The sequence below is a fragment of the Podospora pseudopauciseta genome, assembly GCF_035222475.1.
Source record: "Podospora pseudopauciseta strain CBS 411.78 chromosome 2 map unlocalized CBS411.78m_2, whole genome shotgun sequence".
Lineage (NCBI taxonomy): Eukaryota > Fungi > Ascomycota > Sordariomycetes > Sordariales > Podosporaceae > Podospora > Podospora pseudopauciseta.
Window position 1 is genome coordinate 85,809 of NW_026946663.1, and position 15,624 is coordinate 101,432.

Sequence of the window (15,624 nt, forward strand, 5' to 3'; positions counted from 1 at the left end):
GTCCCCTGCCCAAGATGACATCTCATTATGATTGACGTCACATAACGCCAATGGAAGACATTAAATCAAAACTGAACGAAGAAAGTCAAAAGTGTGTACATGTTGTTCTATCAATTCAAATTTATTATACATCCTGGACTGTCAGTCCATTTTGAATTACTCCAAATCGCCAATGGTAATCTCAAACTCCCCAGTGAGCGGCTGCTCAACCTCCACCGTCGTCTCGACCGTCTCATCTCTCTTGCGCTTGCCAGCTCCAATGACGGTGACCTTGGTGATCTTGACCTTGGTCTGGAAGCCAAACTTGCCCTTGGCCGTCAAGACACCGCGGGCGTAGCGGAAAGTAATCTCGGTAGTGCCCTTCTGCTCGACGCTAACACCGTCATCAAGGTAGAGAGTACCTGTGGCAGTGCCATCGGCACCAACGGGCACGAGAAGCTCAAAGTTCTGCTCACGGACCCCGGTGGTGGTCATGGCCGACTTGACGCGGGCTGGAACAATAACACCGCCCCGAAGGAAGAGGGGAATGTCGGACAGACCTTGATTCGCGAGGCGGATGGTGCGACCTTGACCCTGGATCTTCTTGTGGGTGTAGAAATCATAGAAGATATCCTTGGGGAGGTACACCTCGACGCTGGTGGAGCCCTCCTGGGTGACAGGTGCCACGAGGAGGCCAGGGCCATAGAAGTACTGGTTCTCAAGGCCGAACGTGTTGGCGTCGTTGGGGTACAGGTAGAAGACGGGGTTGATGAGGGGGGTGCCGTCAACGGTCTGCTTGTGCATGGCGGTATAGATGTAATCGAGAAGGCGGTAGCGGATATCAATGGCTTTGCGGGCGGCCTTGGTAACGCTCTCCCAGCGGTAGAACTCCTGCGAGATGGCAGGGGGGTACTCGTTGTGGTTGCGGTAGAACGGAGCGAAGGCACCAAGGGTGGCCCAGCGGGCGCAGAGCTCCTCCGTGGTCGAGCCAGCGAAACCGCACACATCAGCACCGACCATGGGAACCTGGTAGATGGCGGCAAATGCCATCATGGCTCGGATGGTTCCGCGATAAGCAGCCCAATCGGCAACGTTGTCTCCCAGCCACTTACCGACTGAAGCGCCGGCGCCGGCAAAGGTGGAACGAGTGATGACCAGAGGGCGAAGACCGGGACGTCTGGCAAGCATGGCATCGCTGGAAAAGGTTGACATCATGGAGCCGTAAAGGTTGTGGACATCGTACTCGGCGAGGCCGTTCTCGTGAATGGTGTTTGTGTTCACGGTCTTGTTGGAGATGCCGCCCTTGTCAGCGTTCCACGAATCCATGTAGGCGGCCTTGTTGTGGATGGAATACTTGGGGAACAACAGGTCACGACCGGGAAGACCCTTCCACTTGGTCACGGGACCGGCGTGGGGGTTGCTGAGGGGGACAACATCCCGAGCAGCTGGAGCCGCGATCTGGGGCACTTCATCGCGCTTGCACTGGGTGCCCTCTGGCTGGAATTCACACGGCCAGCCTGGGAGAGGGCGCTCGGAGTGGCTGCGCACAGGTGGCGGGGTGGGCGGGAAACCGACGGCAGCCGCGAAGGGATCGCTGCAGGGGAAGAAGCAGGGGAAATTGGAGGGCTCGTTCATGTCGATCCAGAGGCCGTCGATATCGACACCGGTGTCTCTGGAGAAGAACAGAGAAAACTCGTTATTCCAGTACGTGGTAATGTTCGTAGAGAACCAGTCAGGAAAGACGGAGACACCAGGCCAGACGACACCAAGATACTCGGATCCGTTGTCGCGCTTGAGAAAGATGCTGTCCTCGACACCACGATGATAAGCAGGATAATCGGCGTATCCGACAGCGGGATCGACCATCACGATATATTTCTGCTGGTTCTTGTGGAGGTGGTCAACAAGACTTCGGTAGACGGGCATCGGGAACCTCTCGGGGTCGTTGGAAAACACCCTTCTCTGGTCCATGTAGTCGATATCTGTCCACATGACCTCGAGGGGAATCTGGGCTTGGCTGTAGTTGTATACTACCTCGGCGACCTCATAGATGTCACGGTAGCCATACCTGCAGTTGTGGTAACCCAGACCCCAGTACGGCATCATGGCGGGGAGTCCCGCGACCTCGGCATACTGGCGCGCAACGTCAATCGGGGTTGGGCCGGCCATGAAGTAAAAGTCAAACACGCCTCCGATGGTGTTGTACTCGAGGAACTGTCCTGATTTGTCCTTGTCGATCTTGATGTCCATGCCGTTAGAGTTGAGGAAAAAGACGCCGTGAGTGCCCGTCTTCCTGTGCTCGTAGTACACGGGATGGCTGCCATACAAATTTGCCCCCTCAGGCGTGGCAAACGAGTCCTGGGACCACATCGTGCGGATGTAGTTGGTGGTATTGAGACGGAACGGATCCCAGTGCTCACCGAGGCCATACAGGTTGGGGTTGTTGGGAAGCTTGGTTCTCAGGCGCAGGTACTGGGACTCGAAGACGAGGGGGGCGGCGGAGGTGTCAAACAGAACCTCACCGGTCTTGCGCCGGACGACTGAGAACGAAAAGGGATTCGTCTTGTACTTGAATTCCAACGCCGACCGCTTAGCGTTCGATCCAGAGCCCTTGGGACGAGGAAACACAGATTCCGGGACCTGGAAGACAGCATCGTTGGTGTCCTGAATCTTGACGTGGATGCGGTTATCTGGCGGGCTGTTAGTGGGAGGGAGAGATGGGCGCCGGGAGTTTTGAAGAGATGCAGAACACTTACCAGTCTCGTAGGTGACCTCGAGACGGAGTTTCTCCAAGTCCGTTCCGTAGGTGTTGCACGCGCGACCGGCCAGCGACAGGTCGGCCGTGAGCCCGGATGAGGTGGTCTTGACGTGGGAGGCTTTGTAGCCAGGGCACTCGCTCAAAGGGCGTTCGACAGCGACAGCGACAGCGACAGCCTTGGGCGCGATGGCGGCCGAGCTGAGCCCGGCCAACAGCCCGAGACCCAGAAGACGAGGTCCGATCATGTTGTCCCTCTGGCACGTAGGATATTCACACGGACAGCGGCACCTAGGAGGTTGACCATTGGAACGGCAAGTAAGGGGTTGGGAGCGCTATTTATCCCCGCGAGGGATGTGGATGCACACATCTACATCACAAGCCCACCACCCCGCATTCTGGTTCTGCGGTGCTCGGTCATGGCAACCACGGATCATGGTGACACTGCTGTCGATCCCATCTACGCCATTCTTCCACTCTCCCCTGTCGATTAACCATATGGCAAGGAGTTGCAGTGCGCTCCGTCACGAAGAAACTCCGCAGTGTGGACAGAGGAGGTCCATTGCAGTCTTGACAAGACCTCCGAATGGCAAGGCAAAAGGGCCGTTTGACATCTCAAGCCAGCGACATACAGCAGTATGTGATGTTGGTGAAGCTTGGCACCTAGTCTCTTCACCGGCTCTGCCCAACGTCTTCAACCTGGCCGGCAAGGTGTGGTGGAGCGAGAAGGCCCGCTTCTTCCCCGGCCGGTACGGAGTATGACATGGTGAGCGACGGTCAACAGCCGTTCTTCGTCCCCAGACCAGCTTTCTCCCCGCACCATATTTGCTTCGATTGGCTTGTCCCCCCGAGTCTGGTAGGATTGGAGGTGGAGCCATCCCCCGGCCCGACAAGAAAACCGTTGTGCCATGCACGCCATAAAGGGCCGAATGCGGGCTGGAGAAGCCCCGGCTAGAGCCATGTCCATCACCATCCCGACCGGCCGCGCCAAGTTGCTGCAGGGCGGCGGTAGCTTCATCTCGTTGTGGCCCTGCTGCCGTGTTTTTCGCTCTGATGGCCAGTTGGTTCAGCGGTTGGTGGAGAAGCTAAAGCCGGATCGAGCGGGTGTAGATGGAAATGTTTAGGGCGACTAAAAGACGTGGAATTTTATTGTGTGGTGGTCCCTGAATAAACAAACTGCCGTGCTGGTGAAGGGATAGTAGACACAACGGATTTACGTCGCTAGTAAGATCGAGCTCTGCCAGCTCAAATGATCCCATAAAACCCCCTTGACTCTTCCAGTAAATACACTCCATGTTGGGGGGAGGGGGCTCGACGTCAACAGGTCAGCCACCGCCCGATGTGCTGGACAACCCAAATGCTTCCTACAGTAAAAGACCCCAAATCCCTGCGCACAATTGCCAGCCTTGATTTGTATTCCGACCATGCCCTGGACCCCCTAGGACAAAACAAGAATGTACCAAATCGACTTCTTGTTATACATGCCTTCATAAGCGGTGTCTTGATATTCGTTCCAGAAATAGAAGATACTGCGAGTTTCGCCTGCATACCGACTTTTGCGAAAAAAGAAAAACCCATTCAATCCACCTCCATATCGTCAGCCATCGGCAACGTTATCGCTACAGTGATGGACGGGTCTTCGTCCTCCCTCTTCCCACCATCCACCAAAAAAGAGTTGTTGGTATTGCTGTTGCTGCTGCCGCTGCCGTTGCCGTGACCGTTGGAGTCCCTCTCAGCAACCCCGTTTCCATTCCCATTCCCACTTGTAAGCTTGTATTCCCCGTCCTCCACTCGTTCAATGATACCTTCCTCCAGCGCCCAATCAGACAGTAGGCTGTCAACGCCCATTTGCTGGGCCTCACCCTTTTCCATGTGGCGGCCGACGTGTTCGGTCCACTCATCCCAGGACCCGGGTCCTTCAAAAACACTTTGGCAGTCTTGTTTCGGACAGGCCGAGCGTTGTGGTGGTTGCCTCCTCGTCACCAAACAAGAGGCCTGCATCTCCTTGACATGAGTTTCCCATTCCACTTGCAGTTTGCTGTCGCCCTTGGCGATGGACTTTTTGATGGCGAACGGAGCATGCATCCGCCGAAGATGTTGCGTGAACAAGTCCTTGCGGTTGAACTCGTTGCCTTTGCCATCGGGACTGCTCTGCGGACACGAAGAGCATCGATAATACTGCAGACACAGATGCTGGGATGCGATGTGCCTCTTCCACTCATTTTTGGAGCCAAATGTGCTCGGGCAGCCGGCGAAGGAGAAGGCACAAGGAAAGGGTCTTGTGTGGGCGGCAGCGACATGCTTTCGGAGCGACGAGGAATCCTTGAAAGGTGCATGACTGCAGAGGTCACAAAGGGTATCCTGCTTGGGAGTTTGTTTCTGCAGGGGCCTCCGAGCTTTGGACTTAGCGGTAGGAGTCCCATATTCGGGGGCATATTGGATCTCGTCGGCCGTTGGCCCAGCCACTTCAACTGGGGGCGATCCGGGATCGCCGGCATGTCGCACGGCGATGCTGTCCCCTATTCGTGTGTTTGAGGGATCGTGGGCCGATAGGCCGTCATCACTAACGTGACGGACGTGGCTCAGTGCTTTGAGCTGCTCTGCCGCTTCTTTCATTTCAGCTGATTCCTCCACCTCTTCCTGGGGGACAGCGGAAGGCTGCTGGCCTTGGGGTGCCGGAGGTGGCGCTGATATCGCCCCCCCGTTGACCACTGCCGGTTGTGAACGTGAATCCGCCTGACGCCCCGGTGTTTCCTGTTGAATGGGGACGAACTGAGCCACAGCTTGCTCGCGCCGAGTAGCGGATGGACTACCCTTGGCAGGTGGGCGAGCTTCGAACGCCGTGCGGTTCTCATCTAGCTCTTTTGGCTGCAGCGAACCGTTGGCAGCCTGATTTACCAGTCGCTCGTAAAGGTGGATCATATTATGTGACCCAATGGAGCCCAGGAAGCAGCACACCTTGTCGTGCTGAACAACATTCCACACGCTGTTGGGCATGGATATGAGAAGCATCGTGGGAGGGCCCAGGAACATGCCTTCCACCTTGATTTTTGACGCTGCAGGAGGCGTGTTGTGAAGCCACTGATTAAAAAACGCCATGTCGGGACTCGCCTCGCCAACAAACGTGGTACACACCAAGACTCTTTGTTCGTCAAACGTCAGGCCCATCACCTCCTCAGAGCTCAAGGGCCGGTCGTTACGGCCGGACTTCCACGTACCCTGAAGATCCGTGTCTGCAGACTGGGGAGGCGACTGAAGCTGGGCGGCTTTGGGGTCCAGAGGTACCAGAATGATTCCATGCCCCCTAGTGTGGGTAAGCGTAAACAAAGCAGGTATCCTTTCATGGGCCACGGGTTGCTTGCTGCCCCCGTTGGCCAGTCTGACCAGAGCTTGTGCGCTCTCATGCTGTCTTTGTTGTCGAAGATCATCGAATAATCGTTGAGCACTAAAAGGGCGACTCGTGAGACTCAGCTTGTGAAGTGTGTCGGTCAAAGAGGCGGTAAATGAGCGAGGGCCGGGCTCAAAGGGGGTCTGCTCTGGGGTGTATGCCGCAATGGCTTGCTTGGCTACGTTGCTCCCAGCCATGGGCGCATTGGGGATGGCACATGAGTCAAGGAGGAGCAGTATTTCGGACTGTGCATCCTCAAACAGGCACCGGACACCGTCCCACTTCAGCTTGGCAGCATCCTCACGAGCATTGCTAGAGCAGAGTATTAGCACATCGAGACCCCAGCATCGAGACCTTTGATAACCTACCAGGCCCAGTACAGTTGGTTGTCGGAACCAACATAGCCATGGCCAGCATAATATATAATCAAGAGATGATCTGGGCGGGCATTGTCCAGAAACGAGGCCATCTGAACACCGAGCTTGATGCTTGGATTTGGTACCGTGGGGATTGCCCACTTGTCAGTGTGATAGTTGTAACGCTCAATAAACACCTTTTCCAATGCCAGCAGGTCCTGCTCCACGGAAGTGTCATCCTCCCATCGCAGCATGAGCACCGACACGCTGGTATGCTGTGGCTTCAGTGTTTGCTGGTGGATGTGCATGGCGGCATCTTGGAGATGCCGAGCAAAAGCCTCGAACTCGTGCCGCTCGGGTGGCGGCGCAACAGACTCGGTGGGCGCATAGTGAGGAGGTGGAAGCTGTCGACACCGTTAGTGCTCCGGCGGGCAGGTGAACAAGGGCGACACGATACGCACCTGTTCTTGGGGGAAACCGTGTGGCGGAGGCTGCGCCTGAGTATGTGGAGGTGCTGAAGCCGGGACCGGGACCGGGACCGGGACGGACGCCGGAACGTGAGGAGGCAGGACGGGCGGATCGGCGACTTTGGGGGCAAGCCTCCGGCGTTTGGAAGAAGGCTCCATGGTGGTGGTGGTGATGGTGGTGGTGCACGAGGACGACTGTTGGGCAAAAGCACGGGGCCCAGGCGCAACAGCCAGAGACCCAAAAGACACGGCAATCCGATGTGTGTGCCGCCTTTGCGGTGGTCCTAGAGAATGAGAGATACCAAGAGCTGAGATGGTGGGGAGCAACCGAAGGGCCCAATGGTTCGGCAGCGTTCAAAGGTGCGGTAGTAGAGACGAATTGATGGCGACAGCGTCAACAACAGCGACAGCAGCAGACGGCGTGGTGGGTGCGGGGGGAGAAAGGCAGGCAGGAGAATGAGGTTTGAGGCCGCACCGTCGGGGGGTGGGATGGGATAGGATAGGATAGGTGGGCGAGCGACACACACACGCACACCTCTCACACACAGTAAGGCTGTGCTGAGCTGGAAAAGGACCACTCGGCTCTGGATTAGCCTTGTGGCAGGGCCATGGCGCTATATGATTGGCTGGTGGCGGCTTGTCCTAGATGGAGCCGGCAAGGAGGGGGAGCGGGGCTGTAACTCTGCCTTGCGGCCAGTCACAGGCCGCCACAAGAGCGCTCGAGCCACCCGGCATGTGTGATCAGCTGACAAGGTCTGGCAAAGACTTGGCTTGGGTTTGGGATTGGGCTTGGTTCTCCTCCAACCTTGTCACTTCTTCTCATCTCTCACATCCTCAGCGTTAGCTGTGTTGTCTGTTGTCTGTTTCTCTTGTGCCTGTTGTGTTGTGCTGTGTTGTGTTGAGTGTGAGTGTGTGAGTGTGTGTGTGTGTGTGTGTGTGTGTGTGTGTGTGTGTGTGTGTGTGTGTGTGTGTGTGTGCGCGCATGTTAAACAGGTGGAATGAAGCACTATGTAAGGTAGTAAGTAGTGTGTAGGTATGTACGATGGATTGGATTCTCCTCGTTTCCCATAGACCCATCCCTCCCCCCGGTGGCACTGTTTATTAAAGCACCAACCTGGAGCCAGATCGAATTTATCTATCCGTTGCATGCATGCGTCTCTGCCCAACTGCCTTTTCTCGCTCGCCTTGCTGCTACAGGCGGGCTTGGTCTGGCTGCTCGTTCTGCAACGGCGCCTTCTTATTCGCCTCGTAGCTCGACCAAAAGAGACAAATCAGGCCAGCAAATGGGGCCATCAATGGCCATGCAAGACGAGGCCGGATCCTGACCAAAGCTGCAGTCTTGCAGGCTCTTCGGCCTTCTCATTGGCGCCTGTCAGCCTTCTGCAGCACACTACCTGCAGCACTTAATTGGCACAGGTTAGCCGTTCACCACCTGACTGCCAAGGTAGAGGATGGGACCTATCTTTACACCGACTCCAAACCGCCATCCGAGTTGCCAAGCCCCCCAGCTTCCAACCTGGCGATGGCCCTCTCAACCTCTGTCTCCCAGTTGCTCACCCCCACAATTACCCACTCTAGAGCCCCGACTAGATACAGCGCAACGCACTGCCCGACCCATAGTCCGACGAGACCCCATCCGTGGAAGGCAAGGTAGATGCCGCCGGGGAGCGCCCCTCCGTAGTAGCTGATCAGGTTCACCACAGCTCCAACCCATTGCCGGCCCATGCCGCGCAGTGCACCGCCGCAGGATCCGTTGAGCCCGTCGGCGATTTGGAACAAGGCTACATACGGCATCACTTCAGCCACGAGCTTCACCACCCGCTCATCGTCGTTGAAGATTCGCCCAAAGACGTTGCGTGAGGCCATGAGTATTATCAAGATCAAAGTCCCTGCTATCGTGCTGAGGATGGCGGCTGAGTGAGCAGCCTGGGCCGCTCCCCTCGAATTGTGTGCGCCGAGGAGGTTTCCAACCCTCGCCGAAGCAGCGACGCCAAGGCCGAACGGGATTGTGTTGATGATCTGGTCCGCGGTCATGATGACGGATTGTGCCGCCAGAGGAATTGTCCCCAGACGGCCCGCTGCAAGTGCAACGATCTCGAAAGCCCACCATTCTGTCCCGACATGTACAACGCCCATGAGCGCAAGGTGAGCGAAAGGTCCCATGTGGGAGACGGCTCTTCGGACGTCAATGCCTCCCCAGCACTCCTTCCCCCGCACAAAGGCAGCATACGCCACAAGCAAGAGGAATGAGCTCCAGTATGATATGCCGGTGGCCATGGGGGCGCCATACAGACCGAATCCCAGCCGGTGGATGAAGAGCCAGTTGAGCAGTGCGTTCATCGGAGAGGTGAGCAACAGCACGTATGTTCCTGGTCGGTAGATTTCTGTCATCGCGTTAGTGTGGATCTGGACGTTTCCTCTGAGCAGGAGCCATGCTCACCTTGCGCCTGCAAGTATTTCTTCATGGCCTCAAACCAGACATAACCGAGACCGCCGGGGATCAGATACCGGAGAAACTTGGAGCTCTGTACGCAGATAAACTCCTCTTGGCCTAGAGCGCGAAACAAGTGTTCAGAAAAGGCCCATATGATGGCCACAACCGCATAGAAAGAGGTCAAGATCACCAGGCCTCGCTGCAGCAGGACACCCAGATCGTGTTTGTTGGACGAGCCGGTAAAACTGCTTGATGCGAGTGTATCCAGAGCAGTCGTGCCGCCAAGAGCAATCAGCCACGCCGTGGCCATGGCGAACATGTACGAAAAGGCGGCTGTAGCAAGAGCCTCGGGACTCAACCGGCCGACAATGAGCACCGAGACTGTCTGCAACGAGTTCTGCAATATGTACGCGAGGATGACGGGAAGCGACGTGCGTGTGAGCAGCCACAATTCGTCGAGCCATAGCCGGTATTGAGGGAGCATGAAGATTTCGGATGAAGCAGCGTGTCCGGTGTCTGATGATGACGAATATACCGATGCCGGCTTTGTCAAGAGGGATGTTCTTTCGTTCGGAGGGTGATCAGAGGCCTCTGCCCTGTGGGCAACGCCATCGTGTGCCATCATGCACGGCGGCCAGTTGCTGTACAGGAGTTGGAACGAACTTCCCCGATGATGGTGGGAGGAAATGCTCAGATATAGGGTCCGGCATCTTGAGCCGGTTGTTTCGATGTCGGAGATCTCCAGTCGATGAGCCGGGTGGATTTGTCGCCCCTTTCCTCGACAGCCTATAGACATTGCAGCTAAGCTGATAACCAGGCCCCACGCGGAGCCAAACATTGGAGAATGAAGATGAGCGGACTGTCCTGCTCGTCTTGCAGGAACGTCACACATCTAGGTACATAGGTACATAGGTATGGACATCTACTAGACATGGAAAGATAAGAAAGCGGTTAAGCCAGGCAACGCCCAGCGAATCTCGGCTCGCAAGAGAGCACTCAACGTATCTACCAGTTGCCGCAGAGGAGCTGTTGGACAGATTCAAGCCAGAAAGTAAGATGTTGCAGCTCTCTTTACTCGAGCGTCTGGCTGTTGAGGTGTGGGGTTGGCTTTACAACCTCCAACTTGTGCCTACATCCACTTCAGCATTCAACGGCCTAAGTATCAATCAGTTATCGTTCAAATACAGCGCTGGAAGTAAAGCTGCGAGGTTGCCGGGAATGCAAGCACGCCGTCTGTTATCTCAGACCAATCCCAATTAAATAACGTAACGATTCTACTAACGGAGTCTACCCAATCAGCTCTGTTGGGGTCTGTCCAGCATTGAGCCCCAATGTCTCGTCAATGGCGATGCTGCTATCTTGCTTCTGCACGTATGACGGATGAGTTTGGCCAACTGCAGCATCTCGTTGAAAGGTTGGAGTTACCACTGGCCTTTACGTAAAATAGAGCTCGAGGTTTGGTGCCGATTTGCTTGGTCGGGAGATGATGATATCGTCCGCCAACAGCTTGCAATCAGACACAACAAAACTCTAGTCGGAACAATACAAAGAGCATACTGTCCCATGATTCAGTTTCGAGAGCATGCTTTTATTTCTCGTGATTGTGACATTAAGGCTGACCGTAACTTGTTACGAACCCCTCCCCCTCCGCATCCCCCTCCCCCAACCCAGTACCAGACATTACCTCGAACCAACACACCAAAGCTGACGTCTGCCAAGCCCCCACCCCTTTTCTGGCCCCCTTGGCCCCTTAATAGGGCTGGCCCCAGAAGACACCAGAGAGTAAACAAGTCTCCTACTTACAATGGGTCACTGTGCATTCGCCCAAGACGACCGAGTCACGAGTTGAGGCACCCATTATCTGCTCTCAGCACGACACCTACCTATTCATGGCCACATTGATCAAAGCGAAAAAAAGATGGTATCCATGTACATGAACTAAAAGGGGGTATCGATGTCCAGAAACAAAAGTGAACAGGAAAAATAAGAACGGCTATCCCACCGAGCGTTCCTCTATCTAAAATTTTCTTTTTGGGCCAGCCTTTTTATCATATTCCAGGCGTGCACTTCACCCGGCAACCTGCTTGCCCTTGTCCTTCGGTCCCTGGCCCCTATCCGATTTCTCCCCTCCCCGTTTCTCCATCTCCGCCCCATCATCTTTTTGACCCTCGTTGCCACCGTCCCCAGCTTCAACTCCGCTCCCTGACAACCACCTCTGCAGGCCCACGGACGCGTCCATAACCCCGCCGCACAGCTCCCAATTCTCCATCCCGATTTGCAGCAAGCTTACGTTCAGCATGCCCTTGACAAAGTGCCCGTGGTTGTTCGAGTCCTGTTCCTGGGTGCTCGACGACGACACAAGAGGCAGCAGAATCCAGTTGAACACCCCGAGGAGGGACCGCCACGTGGACAGCGGCACCTTCCATGTGGTCCTCCAAAGTTGTAGGTGCTCCGCCGGTGTTACAATCTGCTTGAAGGGACGGCGGAGCATGATGGCCCGGCTGTAGAGGATGGCGGCGAGCCGGACCGACTGGTAGATGTAATCTGGAGGATCCGACGGCATCATCGCCGTGGAGTGTGTCGACGAGGCTGCAGCTCGGGCTGGCGATGGTGAGCCGTCGAGGCGCAGCACGCTGGAGTGTTCGTCGCCTGGCAGTTGCATGGGATGAACAGGAAGTGGAGAGTGTTGCTGCTGCTTCAGACCAAGAGGCCGACCCCTGGTGCTGCTGTGGTAGTCGTCTCCCAGTTCTGGACTAGGCCTGGTGTCTAATGGGCTAAACGTTGCTGAAATGGTGCTGGCGGCTGATGACGGGGCAGGAGACGCCGCGGCTGCGGCAGTGGACAGGCGACGTAGCGCCGGGCCCTCCACGGAGAGGTTCACCATTCTTTCGTGGATCCATCCTGATGTCGTATGCACTTTTTGGAGCTCTTTCGCTGTCGGCTCTTCGGGCAGCGCAAGGACGGCGGCAAGGAGGAACCGCATGTCGTCGAGGATAGAGGCCACGGCGCCGTGGGTGCGAAGGGCTTCGCCACAGGATGCAAAAGTTGCGAGTTTGGGGATAAAAGGTGTGTTGAGCGGCAGACGCAGCGGCACATGACTGTTGTCACGGAACTCAAACTCGGCGCCGCCACGCAGGAAAGGGGCCGTTTCAGAGGATAAGGCAATGGCCACATCGGCTCTATCATGGCTCTTTTGTTAGCCCAGAGTTTTCTGAGCACAGAAAAGATCCCGGATGCCAAAATACTTACGTGATGGCAAGCTTGCTGATCAGCCCGTGTAAACCCAGGGTACGAAATCCGCCTCGGACCCTGATCATCTCTCGCAAGCCGCTCAAGTGGGCACGCAAGTCGCCTTCGTTTCCCCAGTGCCTGCGGTGTATCAGTACGGTTAGCAAAATGACAACCGTCGGAGTCATCAGCCGGACTTACCACTCGTTGAGAACAAGCTGAACGACACCCGTGATCCCCTCGTCGCTGGTAGACAGTTGCGAGCTGAGATGCATGTTGACGAGCTCAAATACTTGGCTTTTCTGCGCCATGGCCGCCGTGAGATCAACATGTCCAGAATCGGCGAGGAAACACGCAGCTGTGTAGACACCGACACGCTGTAGGAGCCGCGACTGAATACAGTATGGAACATAATACTTGATGTAGGGGTTCGACGCATCTGGGTTCCCATCTAACGATGCCTTGAACTGGGAAATGAGGTTTATATCTGGAAGAAGAGCCATAAACAATCAGCACACCGGATTGAAAATGGCACCAGGACCACATTTGTGAGTAGAAGCCGCTTAAACCTACAGACCGCAAACAGATCAGCATCCTCTAGAATAGGCGGGTGCCTGGATATGTCCCATAGTATGTTGCTGTCGCCAGACATGCTCGGAGGTAGGGGTGAGCTGTTTGCCCACCCGCTGCTTTCCGAGTCCCATCCCCCTCCTCCCCACGGATGAAGCCCCTGCCCTCCTGGGTAGTAGGCACGAAGGGTTTTGACGACACCATGGACAGCCGCGGCGTGTTGCGTACAGCCTTCTTCGCAGGCTGATAAGTGGGAGTAGAGAAAGCTGCGATCAGTGCTCCAGGCGTACTGGGGAGTTGACGGTGCCGTGGGAGAGTGTCCCAGTGTGTCGAATCCGGGCCAGCCAGCAAGAGGACCCGTTACCTCTTGCCCTGGCGTTCTGGGCCATGGCGAAGCGAGAGGAGAAGGCTGCCTTGGGGGTATCGAAGAGGGCCTGATGTTTTCGACCCCGTAAAGACCAGGGCTCAGAGGTGGTGGTAGAATGGAGATGGAGAAGGCAGGCGGGTGTGTTGCTCCCGCTGCTGCGGCCGCCGCCGCTACGGCGCTCGATCGTCTACAACTTGGCTTGTAAGCAACTATCATGGTACAGACCATTCCCGTCCATGTGATGCAATTGCGCACCTGCTGTTGGGCCTGTACTCGCAGAGCGGTTGGGGGTATCTTCTCGCGCAGTTGTTGCATGGCTGGCCCTGGTTGCACTAGGAGAAACAGCCACAGAGACACAGTGTTAGCAGTAGCGTTTGTGACCTAAATAAGAGTGAAAGGAAGAACAGTCTGGCAGCGGCAACGGCAACGGCACTGGGACTGGCACACAGAAAGAGTGCTTGGCCTTGGCAGGCTTGCTTGCGGTGTTCTTTTCGAATGAGCGGTTAAGACATGGCATGGAAGGAAAAGACGGTGTCTCACTCTTTGCTTCCTCCTCCTGCACTCTCCACACGACGTCGTTGTTCTCTCCGCACGTGAGGGACGTGGTGGTACATTGTTTTGCGTAGGGTCGGACATTACGGGTATGCTGTGCTGGATGAGAAGCTTATTGACGGCGACACGGCCGGCAATCTCTGCATTGGCAAGGGATGATGGTTGGTTGTAGGGCTGACTTATAACGCTCCCTCTTCTTTGGGACCAGCTTTGCAAAGGGCCGAGATGGGGTCGTCGGGCTCGTTTATGCAAGCCTTCGGCGCTGGGAGCACTCGTTGGGATTAGCGTGTTGAGATGCCAGCCGAGCTGGTTGTGGGCAAGGGGTGACTGGGTGGTATAAGGGACGAGGTAAAAAGGTGTGTTGCCCCGCGGCTCCAGACTGGGAGACATGAGGGAGGGAGGTAGTATTGAGGATGGCAGCTGTGAGCGAACACTCCTGATAAGAGGATGAGCACGAGTAGCCAGACCGCAAACCTTTGCCTCGTGGAAGGTTCTATGGACTGGTCCACGATGTGATGAAAGGTCGTGCGCGAAGCAGATAGACTTGGAACGACCAACTCTTTATGCTTCGTCTGAGGCCTCTCTGTGTGTACGAGAAAAGAAGAGGAGTATTCTTGGAACATGGAAACAGAAGAGAACAGAAGGTAGGGCTGAAGGAAAACATTTCTTACATTCGCGTGGGCGTATATGTGCCGGATGAACAACAGCCATCCACTTCCCAGGGACATAGAAAGTGTATTGATGGCGGTGCTGCTGGGCTGGGGTCAAGTGGCTGCTGGGACCCTTCCTACACGCACATTTTTGTATTCGGGACCATGTGTGTATATGTAAACAACCAAGTAGGTACTCTGGTACATGGCGGTGAGTGATTTGTCCGGATAGCAAAAGGCGGCTCTCTTGAATGACGCACCGGCGGCCAGGGATAAGGGGACATCTCAAGATGGAGCAAGATGCCACCAAACTTCCCATCCTTTAATCTGGCTAGTGCGATACAAACAGGCTAGGCTCCTCGTATATTTGAGGGCGGCAGGTTCTGGGTACTCTTCTGGCACTCATGGAGCGAAGCCAGGCAATTGTGGCCTCTGTGGTGTCCAGCCAGACAAAGGAGAGATGGGATTCTGGAGTCAGACCTGTTCATGAGGGTGTGAAGTCGTCCTGATCACCATATGACCAAATCGAGCGTGCTTTGCGGCGAATGTTGTGACACCAAGCACCTGTCTGTCCCAAAGCCCCTCGTTGCCTATGCTCCCTGGCGAAGGTGACATTGATCCGATCTGGGTTCCCTGATAGACCGACCTGGTGGATGGCTGGTCCCTGAATTGCAGGCCCTGTGAGCGGAGGATGCCGTTCACCCTCTGGTGCAAGGGCGACGGCGTGGCGTCGGCTCTGAAACAAGGAGCCAGCTTTCTCGCTCTGGCAGTCACATCTCCGGAAATGCCTCCGTCCAGTAGCCATCATGCAACGAGATGCCAGCCAGGAGCTGGCAGTCACAGGGCTAGGCAGGGCTGCAGGACTTGAAAGGTGCCCA

General features: G+C 55.9%; 5 protein-coding genes across 5 annotated transcripts; all 5 read right to left on the reverse strand.

The window, feature by feature from the left end:
• Nucleotides 1–73: 73 nt before the first annotated feature.
• QC763_200060 (uncharacterized protein) lies at nucleotides 74–2,982 on the reverse strand (the record flags this gene model as incomplete). Its single annotated transcript, XM_062909033.1, has 2 exons — nucleotides 74–2,669; nucleotides 2,736–2,982. The coding sequence occupies 2 exons, from the start codon at nucleotides 2,980–2,982 to the stop codon at nucleotides 157–159; spliced, it is 2,760 nt and encodes a 919-aa protein (XP_062767771.1). The 3' UTR covers nucleotides 74–156.
• Nucleotides 2,983–4,312: 1,330 nt separating this feature from the next.
• QC763_200070 (uncharacterized protein) lies at nucleotides 4,313–7,104 on the reverse strand (the record flags this gene model as incomplete). The annotated part of the gene is made up of 3 exons (XM_062909034.1): nucleotides 4,313–6,434; nucleotides 6,491–6,882; nucleotides 6,940–7,104. 3 exons carry the CDS (start codon nucleotides 7,102–7,104, stop codon nucleotides 4,313–4,315), a joined length of 2,679 nt encoding a protein of 892 aa, XP_062767772.1.
• Nucleotides 7,105–8,409: 1,305 nt separating this feature from the next.
• ERC1 (ethionine resistance protein) lies at nucleotides 8,410–10,976 on the reverse strand (the record flags this gene model as incomplete). Its single annotated transcript, XM_062909035.1, has 3 exons — nucleotides 10,662–10,976; nucleotides 9,386–10,534; nucleotides 8,410–9,329 (listed from the first exon to the last, which is right to left on the reverse strand). Exons 2-3 carry the CDS (start codon nucleotides 10,269–10,271, stop codon nucleotides 8,410–8,412), a joined length of 1,806 nt encoding a protein of 601 aa, XP_062767773.1. The 5' UTR covers nucleotides 10,272–10,534; nucleotides 10,662–10,976.
• Nucleotides 10,977–11,270: 294 nt separating this feature from the next.
• QC763_0029090 (uncharacterized protein) lies at nucleotides 11,271–13,110 on the reverse strand (the record flags this gene model as incomplete). The annotated part of the gene is made up of 3 exons (XM_062905497.1): nucleotides 11,271–12,558; nucleotides 12,629–12,748; nucleotides 12,809–13,110. The coding sequence occupies 3 exons, from the start codon at nucleotides 13,108–13,110 to the stop codon at nucleotides 11,448–11,450; spliced, it is 1,533 nt and encodes a 510-aa protein (XP_062767774.1). The 3' UTR covers nucleotides 11,271–11,447.
• Nucleotides 13,111–13,449: 339 nt separating this feature from the next.
• QC763_0029100 (uncharacterized protein) lies at nucleotides 13,450–14,180 on the reverse strand (the record flags this gene model as incomplete). Its single annotated transcript, XM_062905498.1, has 2 exons — nucleotides 13,450–13,731; nucleotides 14,085–14,180. 2 exons carry the CDS (start codon nucleotides 14,178–14,180, stop codon nucleotides 13,450–13,452), a joined length of 378 nt encoding a protein of 125 aa, XP_062767775.1.
• Nucleotides 14,181–15,624: the final 1,444 nt, after the last annotated feature.